The sequence below is a fragment of the Gobius niger genome, assembly GCF_951799975.1.
Source record: "Gobius niger genome assembly, chromosome: 22".
Classification (NCBI taxonomy): Eukaryota; Metazoa; Chordata; class Actinopteri; order Gobiiformes; family Gobiidae; genus Gobius; species Gobius niger.
The window spans coordinates 8,679,559-8,690,300 of NC_136873.1; the positions used below are offsets into that span (position 1 = coordinate 8,679,559).

The 10,742-nt window shown below is 36.6% G+C and overlaps 1 protein-coding gene across 1 annotated transcript in view; it reads left to right on the forward strand.

Annotated features, from left to right (window-relative positions):
* LOC306981579 (uncharacterized protein) overlaps nt 1–10,742 on the forward strand; it is a gene marked incomplete at its 5' end in the record, with an annotated part of 59,170 nt that overhangs the window by 8,756 nt on the left and 39,672 nt on the right. Inside the window, 3 exons of the mRNA XM_079581187.1 lie at nt 7,157–7,268; nt 9,819–9,889; nt 10,272–10,441. Of these exons, the coding sequence (XP_079437313.1) occupies nt 7,157–7,268; nt 9,819–9,889; nt 10,272–10,441 (353 nt within the window). The remainder of the gene's footprint in view (nt 1–7,156; nt 7,269–9,818; nt 9,890–10,271; nt 10,442–10,742) is intronic.

Here is a 10,742-nt window from a genome sequence, read left to right on the forward strand (position 1 = left end):
TTCAACAAAATATGACAAAAAATGACAAAAATGCAACAAAAATTCAACAAAATATGACAAAAAATGACAAAAATGCAACAAAAATACAACAAAAACTCAACAAAAAAAATGACAAAAAATGACAAAAATGCAGCAAAAATTCAACATAAATTCAACAAATATTCAACAAAAATTCAACAAAAAATGTGATAAAAATGGACAAAAATGTGACAAAAATTCAACAAAAATTCAGAAAACCCCCCCAAAAAAAGACAAAAACTCAACAAAAATTCTACAAAAAAATGACAAAAATTCAACAAAAATTCAACCAAAAATCAACAAAAATTCAACAAAAATGTGACAAAAATTCAACAAAAAAATGACAAAAAATGACAAAAATGCAGCAAATATTCAACAAATATTCAACAAAAATTCGACATAAAAATGACAAAAATTCGACAAAAATGTGACAAAAATTCAACAAAAATTCAACAAAAACTCAACAAAAAATGACAAAAAATGACAAAAATTCGACAAAAATGTGACAAAAATTCAACAAATATTCAAAAAAAAGTCAACAAAAAATGACATGGATGGACGTCTGATGTCGCGGCTGCCACTCACGGAACGGCGGCGCGTGCCCGGAGTGGAGCGTTTCTTATTAATGTATGTGCAGAGAGGCTTCGGGAACGGCGGCGGAGCTTCGGGAGGCGCTGAGGACTCAGGGATGTAACAGAACCAAATCCAGATCCGCCATTTTGTGGAAAACACAGACTGAGAAGTGAAGAAGGAAGTCATGGAGCTTCTGCTTTAGACAGAACTTCAGACTTCTGCTGGATATAAGAGTTATATCATATTCTGACACTCAAATATAGTAGTAAAAACATAATATGTGGTTAAAATCCTGTATCCTGTATCTAATTAAAAAAATGACAAAAATTCTACAAAAACTCAACAAAAAAATGACAAATATTTGACAAAAAAAAATGACAAAAATTAGACAAAAATTAGACAAAAATTCAACAAAAATTCAACATAAATTCAACAAAAAATGTGACAAAAATTCAACAAAAAAATGACAAAAAATGACAAAAATGCAATAAAAATGCAACAAAAATTCAACAAAAATGCAACAAAAATTCAACAAAAAATCAACAAAAAATCAACAAAAATGTGACAAAAATTCAACAAAAAAATGACAAAAAATGACAAAAATGCAACAAAAATGCAACATAAATTCAACAAATATTCAACAAAAATTCAACAAAAAATGTGACAAAAATTCAACAAAAATGACAAAAAAATGACCAAAGTTCAACAAATATTCAACCAAAACTCAACAAAAACTCAACAAAAACTCAACAAAAAAATGACAAAAATTTGACATAAAAATGACAAAAATGTGACAAAAATGTGACAAAAATTCAACAAAAATTCAACAAAAACTCAACAAAAAATGACAAAAATGCAACAAAAATTCAACAAAAAATGACAAAAAATGACAAATATTCAACAAAAAATGACAAAAAATGACAAATATTCAACAAAAACTCAACAAAAATTCAACAAAAAATGACATGGATGGACGTCTGATGTCGCGGCTGCCACTCACGGAACGGTGGCGCGTGCCCGGAGTGGAGCGTTTCTTATTAATGTATGTGCGGAGAGGCTTCGGGAACGGCGGCGGAGACTCCAGATCCAGATCCGCCATTTTGTGGAGAACAGTGACTGATTTCCTCTAAAAAGAATAAGTTTGTGAGCACTTTAGGAAGTTTCAGGAGAGTTGTTGGTCAGCTGTCAGCTTGTTGTGTTTGATGGTTAACCTCTTAACTCCCATCTGAACGGAGCACGTTTTCTAGTTTGGCTTTACCCAAATCAAAAAGGTTCTTGGGGAAAAAAGCAACAAAACAGCCACATGAAATGAGGAGAAAACAAGGATGTAAACGTGACAAAAATGTGACAAAAATAATAAAAAAAACTCAACAAAAATGTGACAAAAATTCAACAAAAAAGTGACAAAAAAATGACAAAAAATCAACAAAAATTTAACAAAAATGTGACAAAAAGAGACGGCGTTAGCATTTAGCCTCTCCCTCTCTCCTCTATAGCTCCAAAACAGGTCAAGATAGAAGCTACCGAGCTCTTCCACGTTTTCCCTATTTAAATATGGTTACGTGAAGTGTTCCACTACAAAGTATAATTACACACAATTAAACAGTGTGGATTTTCTAAGCGGATAAAAGGGGGAACTATAATGTAAGGCTTGATAATACCAGGAGTAGTTCGAAATCCGCGCAGTAAAGTGAAGATTACTGCGCGGATTTCAAACTACTCCTGGTCCAAAATGTGACAAAAATTCAACAAAAATTCAACAAAAATTCAACAAAAATGTGACAAAAATTCGACAAAAATGTGACAAAAATTCAACAAAAATTCAACAAAAATTCAACAAAAAATCGACAAAAATTTGACAAAAATTCGACAAAAATTCGTTAAGTGAAGATATTGAGCATTAGATTAAGTAACTATCCTTTTTTAAACACCTTTGCCTTTTACTTGGTCCACGACAATGACCATATATGGGCGAGTCCAGAGATGCGTCTGTATCTATTTGCCAGTAACCACAGTTTCTGCTAGATAAAGAAACAAAGACATGGAGACGAGCAAAGTGGTTCAACAGCCCATAAATACATAAATAACAGAGAGCAATGGTAGCATCGGGCTAATGCTAACGCTTTCTAGCGCTAGCTACGACTGCCGTTTTTTCACTTCTACTGAACAATCTTGACTTTGACTTTATTTGTATGTGATAAATAAGTTGATATTCCACCAGAAAATGGCAAAAAAAGAGGGAAAAATTGTGTTTCTCTAAAGATTCTATTTTCCCCCTCGGCGAGGCCACGCCCCCTTCTATGACGAGATGCCGTCTGTATCTATCGCTGATTTTTTCCGTCTTACTTTTTGGTTAATATCTCAGTTCGTCTCCTCTGTCGGCACATATGAACTAATGTCCAATTATTTACTCATGAAGGCGTCCGAAAGTGGAGACAATGTTCGAAAACACGAGCGTGATGAGAGGACTTTCAGACTTAAAAATATCGTGTCAGGTTTGTGAATCAGATCACTGTCAAAAACTGAAGAAGAAAATCATTTTGGTTTTGGAGGTTTCTATATACTGGAGGTGTTCTCTGGATATGTAACAGCTCACAAGATGGCGGATCTCCATGGTAACTGTAGAACTTCCTGAACTCTATTCTTTTTCTATTCTCTATTCTTCTGTTTCCTTCTGGCTGCTTTGAACATGACCATATATGGGCAGTAGGGTGCATCAAATTTACATGGTGAAATTTTAATTCCAAAATATCAATTTGGCTGGCATTGCATTTTGTTCCTATTCATATACAAATGACTTTTGCAAAGTTTTGTGGAAATCCATTGAGATTTAGGGGTACCGACTAACACGTGAACTTCTTTAAAATATCAAAAAATGCGCAATTTTTAGTCTATTTTCCAAAAGGTTGACCCAGAAAGGTTAAATAAGGTTACATTTTATACAGAATCATGTTCTATAGGGTAACTCAAGCAACATTAGTGTGTCTGTCCTTTGGGAAACTTTGGGAATTTCTTAGAATTGACCTTTCTAGATTCTTCATTTACAACAGGTTATAGACAAATGAATGGAGGACAATGGGACATCCTCGCATGGCCTGTGAACCTTCCTTGTGGGTTTGATCCACACCAACATTTTAGTGTTTCTAGGTTGGCTAGCCTGTGTCAAGTTTGTTTAAAATCTGTTTTATATGTTGTGTAATTCTGGTCCAAACACCTAATGGAAATCACGGACAGACATGTTAGATCCAAAACAAAAATGTTTTGGGCGCCATGTTGGAATGGATGATGCTTCACACTTTTCTGTGTCTTTATTGTTACCATAGATATAATATACAAGAGATAGCTGGTGTTCCATTCAGGCCCATTCAGTGGGGCCTGAGGTCTGTAGTCCCAAACAGAATCCTGTTTACCACCCCTGGTCACCAGAGGGTGGTACTCCAGCAATGTCAGTTCCATGAGGACCATAGAGAAGGGCTTTCCTCGCCCATTGAATTGTGAGACACTTAAAAGGACAAACACTAGTGGAAAATCCATCCATCCATTTTCTTTATCCAGTGCCGGGTCGTGGAGTCAAAAGACAGAGAAGAGATGCCCAGACTCCCCGATCCACCCAGACCTCCTCCAGCTGTTCTGGGGGGACCCCAAGGTGACACCAGGCCAGCTCAGAGACATAGTCCCTCGAGCGTGTCCTGGGTCTGAGCCTCCTCCCAATATGACTCCCACCCTGCGAAACTCAATTGGGCTGCTGTATCCGCGATCTTGTCCTTTCGGTCATTACCCAGATCTCATGACCATAGGTGAGGGTGGGAACCTAGATCGATCGGTAAATCGAGAGCTCAGCTCTCTCTTCACCACAGCAGTCCGATACAGCGACCACATCACTGCTGAAGCACCTTTTTCATGGCCATGGATTTGAAGGTGCTTATCATCATCACGGCCACTTCACACTCAGCTGCCCAGAGCACGCTGAAGGTCCTGATTTTGAGGTTCCCAAAACGAACACCCTCTGCTTGGCAAGCATGCATCGCAAGATCTGACAGCTTAACGCCAGTGATGATGCCATCCTCACTGGTGAAGCTAGGGCCCAGAACAAAGACCAGGCTGCGACTGCTAGTCTGGCTTGGACCACTTGGTGAGGGCAGCATCTTAGCTGGATCCTGGAACTTTGTTTGTTTGGGGCAGCCCGTAAGGAGCAGTGGGCAACGATAGTGCCACCATGTGGAGCCAGGCTGATGGTCAGAATCACTTGGCTGAAGGATTCACCTACAATACATGTTCTTAGTGGTAGGGGAAACCGGAGTACCCGGAGGAAACCTATGCAGACACGCAGAGGGAGAACATGCAAACTCCACACTGAAAGGCCCCATACGGGTGGGAATCGAACCCAAGACCTTCTAGCTGTGAAGCACGAACGCTAATCGCTGTACTACCGTGCCGCCCGTTTGTTGTGTTGTAGAGTGCCTGAGAATGAAAATGATACAAAATGATACGACAATATAGGATTGGGTATTTTAGCATACCTAATATCACTAAATTATGATGTATTATGCATGCAAAAGCCTCAAATCTAAGCTCTACAAAGTCAAATTCATCATAACAATGAGAATCTACAATAACATCACTATCAGAGTAACTAGCTGCACTCACAAATAGATTAACGTTAATTAAACAGCAACATTGCTACACTCAATAAATGAGACCTCAATACTCTGAATATGATATTTTCTCCTCTAAAATACTGTTGTTGACAAGCTTGATAGCTTTGCTAACATATTTATGTCCGGGTTCGATTCCCACCAAGGGACTGTGTGGAGCTTGCATGTTATTCCCATGTTTGCACAGGTTTCAGGTACTCCGGTTTCCCCTAACACTAAAAGTGGAGGATGGGTCAAATGCAGAGAACAAATTTCTCTACAGACATTAATAAAGGGAACTTAACGTAATTTAACTTATCTAGCTAACTGTTGCTAGCAAGCTAACCGTAGATGTAGTGAGCATGAAATACTTCTAAATAACAACATTTCACTAAAATAATTTCAATATACAAAGAAACAACTGCAGATATGGTAATTATATGTAATAAGAGTACACATACCCAACAAAAACTTATAAATACCTTATAAATTACCTCAGAGCTTTATGGTGACCGGTTAGCACCATTGCCCCTTTATCCACAGAAACACATGTGAGTTGGCACCCCTAAACCTTGATGTATTGGAAAAATATTTTGCATGTGTTGTTAAAACATACATTGGAACACTTTTGGCACCCAGCCATATCAAAATTTAAAAAATATGTTTTTTGATGCACCCTAATGGGCAGTTGATCTGGAAGTGATCTGGTTGTCCACTTTGTCGCACACAGACTGAGCAGCTGCATGGTTCTCCTCGCTCGGCCTGGTCCCTCCCTCCAGGCGCCCGCCCTCTGGTGGAGTCTGAGCCCGGCGGGAAGAGCCCGACGCCGGGGAACGACACTGCAGCGCCGCCCCCGGATGAAGCGGGAGGCGGAGTGACCAGGGTGATGAAACCTCTTACCACCCGCCTAAACCGAATGTGTAACACCTCATTTGAAAGCGAAGACCCACAAAACTGATCTTTTTCCTCGCGTTGTTGCTGTGTTGTCTCACCTTTTAATGTTTTTTTTTGGTCACATTTTTTGTCACTTTTTTGTTGAATTTTTGTCACTTTTTTGTTGAATTTTGGTTGAATTTTTGTCACTTTTTTGTTGAATTTTGGTTGAATTTTTGTTGAATTTTTGTCACTTTTTTGTTGAATTTTGGTTGAATTTTTGTCACTTTTTTGTTGAATTTTGGTTGAATTTTGGTTGAATTTTTGTCACATTTTTGTTGATTTTCTGTCACTTTTTTGTTGAATTTTGGTTGAATTTTTGTCACTTTTTTGTTGAATTTTTGTTGAATTTTTGTCACTTTTTTGTTGAATTTTTGTCATTTTTTTGTCACTTTTTTGTCACTTTTTTGTTGAATTTTTGTCACATTTTTGTTGAATTTTTGTCACATTTTTGTAGAATTTTTGTCACTTTTTTGTTGAATTTTTGTCATTTTTTTGTCACTTTTTTGTCACTTTTTTGTTGAATTTTTGTCATTTTTTTGTCACTTTTTTGTCACTTTTTTGTTGAATTTTTGTCATTTTTTTGTCACTTTTTTGTCACTTTTTTGTTGAATTTTTGTCACATTTTTGTTGAATTTTTGTCACTTTTTAGTAGAATTTTTGTCACATTTTTGTTGAATTTTTGACACTTTTTTGTTGAATTTTTGTCACTTTTTTTGTTGAATTTTTGTCACTTTTTTGTCACTTTTTTGTCACTTTTTTGTCACTTTTTTGTCACATTTTTGTTGAATTTTTGTCACATTTTTGTTGAATATTTGTCCCTTTTTCACTTTGTGACGTCTCACTGTGACGTTTCACTTCCTTATTGGACACTGACAGGAAGTGACATAGACAGAGGAACAGTTGTTGACATTTTTTCATTATCTGCTGCTTCACTGAAATAAAATGATTATTACTTACAACAGAAGAATTACAAGTTGCTTGTGTTTCTGTTTCAGATCCATAAGAAGCGTCCTGTGAATGTGGAGGAGAACTCTTCCACGCTCTTCAAACATCTGAGCTTCTGTGCTGGACCAGAGCAGCGTCACCTGCTCCACACCAGGCTCATGGGTGTGGACGGACATTCACTCTTTACTGTTATGACCGTGTTATTACCACATGATACCACATCTCCTCTTCCCTCACACTGTCATGGACTCAGCTGTGTGAATCTGCTGGTCTTTCAGGTCATGTGTGCTCAGATACAGGAGTGTGTTTGATCTAAACATGAGGTTCATCGCGATTAATATACATCACCTCTTAACTCCCGCCTGAACCGAGAGGATCTTCGTCCTCACGTTATCGGATTTTTTTCCATCATATTTTTGTTGGGTATTCAACTCATTTTTGTAACTTTTTGGTCATTTTTTCTCACATTTTAGTCTTTTTTTTTCTTTTTTTTTGGTCCAATTTTTGTCATTTTTTTGTCAATTTTTTCTAATTTTTTAAGTAAATTTTTTGTCTTTTTTTCCATTTTTTTCTAAATTTTTTCGATTTTTTTAAGTCAATTTTTTGTCATTTTTTGTCTTTTTTTTGTCAATTTTTTGTCGAATTTTTATCACATTTTTGTCATTTTTTGGTCATTTTTATTTTTATTTTTTAAGTCAATTTTTTGTCATGTTTTAGTCATTTTTTTGTCATTTTTTTCTCCATTTTTTCTCATTTTTTAAGTCAATTGTTTGTCATTTTTTTGTCAAATTTTTGTCACATTTTTGTCATTTTTTGTCATGTTTTTGTCACATTTTTGTCATTTTTTTTGTCATTTTTTTGTCATTTTTTTGTCATTTTTTGTCAATTTTTTGTCAAATTTGTATCAAATTTTTGTCGTTTTTTTGTAACAATTTTATCACATTTTTTGCATTTTTTTGTCATTTTTTGTCAATTTCTTGTGACATTTTTGCCACTTTTTCATCCATTTTTCATCACCTTTTTGTCAATGTTTTCTCACTTTTTTGTCACATTTCCATCATTGTTTTCGTCTCAGTTCTGTTGCTATTTTCTCACCTTTTCTCCAGAAGCTTTTGGATTGGGGTAAAGCCAAACTGGAGAAAACATGCTCGGTTCAGGCGGGAGTTAAGAGGTTAAACACACTGCTGTTTTTTGTATTGTTCGATCTTTGAGGCCACGAGCCAGAGCGAGACAATAAACCCTGACCACCACGAGCTCCGGCAAAAGAACAAAGTAGGACAAAACGTATAAATATCTGCGGCTCGTTTGATCCTAATCCCGCCACGCAGAAGAGCGCCCGCGCCCGTGTAAAAATACCAGCCCGCGCCGAGAATAACCCACAGTGATAATTACACGGCAGAGGGGGGCGGGCTCTCGCTAATTAAAACTAAATTAGGTCAGACGCTGAAGTGCCCACAGAGGCTGTCAGGGCCGGGATGAGGAGCGATAGTGGGTCGAGTGCTGGAAACTTCACTGATATGTGTGTTTTAACCTCTTAACTCCCACCTGAACGGAGCACGTGATTACAGTTTGGCTTTACCCTAATCAGAAAGCTTCTGGGGGAAACAAGCAGCAAAATAGCTACAAAAATGAGAAGAAAACAAGGATGTAAACGCAACAAAATGTGACAAAAATGTGACAAAAATTCAACAAAAGCTCAACAAAAATGTGACAAAAGTTCAACAAAAATGTGGCAAAAGTTCAACAAAAATGTGACAAAAATTCAACAAAAGCTCAACAAAAATGTGACAAAAGTTCAACAAAAATGTGGCAAAAGTTCAACAAAAATGTGACAAAAATTCAATAAAAAATAACAAAAATGTGACAAAAATGTGACAAAAATTCAACACAAATTCAACACAAATTCAACAAAAAAATGACAAAAATTCAACAAAAAATAACAAAAATGTGACAAAAATTCAACAAAAAAATGACAAAAATGTGACAAAAATGTGACAAAAAAATGACAAAAATGTGACAAAAATTCCACAAAAGTTCAACAAAAAAATGACAAAAATTCAACAAAAAAATGACAAAAATGTGACAAAAGTTCAACAAAAATGTGACAAAATTCATCAAAAATTCAACAAAAATGTGACAAAAATTCAACAAAAAAATAACAAAAATGTGACAAAAATTCAACAAAAAAATGACAAAAATGTGACAAAAATTCCACAAAAGTTCAACAAAAAAATGACAAAAATTCAACAAAAAAATGACAAAAATGTGACAAAAGTTCAACAAAAATGTGACAAAAATTCAACAAAAAATGACAAAAATTCAACAAAAAAATTACAAAAGTTCAACATAAAAATGACAAAAATTCAACAAAAAATAACAAAATGTGACAAAAATGTGACAAAAATTCAACAAAAGTTCAACAAAAAAATGACAAAAATTCAACAAAAAATGACAAAAGTTCAACATAAAAATGACAAAAATTAAACAAAAATTAAACAAAAATTTAACAAAAACTCAACCAAAATGTGACAAAAATGAAAAAAAAGAAAGAAAAAAAAACATACAAAAGGTGACACAACACAGCAACAACTTGAGGAAAAAGATCTGTTTTGTGGGTCTTAGCTTTCAAATGAGGCCTATATAATGGCCAAAGAGGACAGAATGGTTCAGGCGGGTGGTAAGAGGTTAAAGTGAGTTTGTTGTGCCCGTCAGGGAGCTCGGAGAGGTCGGCTGCACAGAAGAAACAGGCGCTGGAGGCTGTGACCATCACCATCAAGGACTCGGTAAAGAAACACAACAGAGTCAGAGTTCTACACAGTCAGGGTTTCACACAACGTTCCAGATTTTCTACATTGTTAACTCAAATGAGAGTCTGCATAATTGTCAAGTCTTTAACTGGTGGGGACAGAAGGTTTATGCACAACTGCAGCCTCTGGAGGGTCCTACACCTTCATGTTCAGAGACTCCAGAGGCACCAGCAGCTTCAAATACCTGTTTTGTAGCAGCTGTTCTCTTAATCTAATGTGTTTGGACCCTAATAACATCAGCAAAAGTTTCAAACTGATATCTGGCCTGAGCAGAACCTGTCATGTCAGATGTGTTGGTAGTGAATGTGTGGATCTGAAGGCTCTGGGCTTTGACTGATGGTCCTGCTCTGGCCCTCAGGAGGACGGCAGGAGGCTGGTGGACGTGCAGAGCTTCAGAGCGGAGCGGAGGAGCCTGGAGGTGAGCTGCCGAGACCAGGAGCTGCACCGGCTCCTCCAGGAGATCCAGAAGATCCACGTCACGTCTGCTGCAGGGGGACAGGAGAGGAGAACATCTGCACCGCTGAGGAGGTGAGGGTCACTGTCATGGAGACCAGGGGGAGGACAGGAGAGGAGAACATCTGCACCGCTGAGGAGGTGGTTTTTCACTTTTTGTCACATTTTTGTCATTTTTTCGTCCATTTTTAATCTTTTTTTGGTCATTTTTTTTCACATTTTTGTCATTTTTGGGTCATTTTTTCGTCAATTTTCTGTCATATTTTTGTCACTTTTTGTCAATTGTTTTTCACATTTTTGTCATTTTTTCATCAATTTTTTGTGACAATTTGTGTGAAATTTTTTCTAACATTTTGGTCACTTTTTCATAATTTTT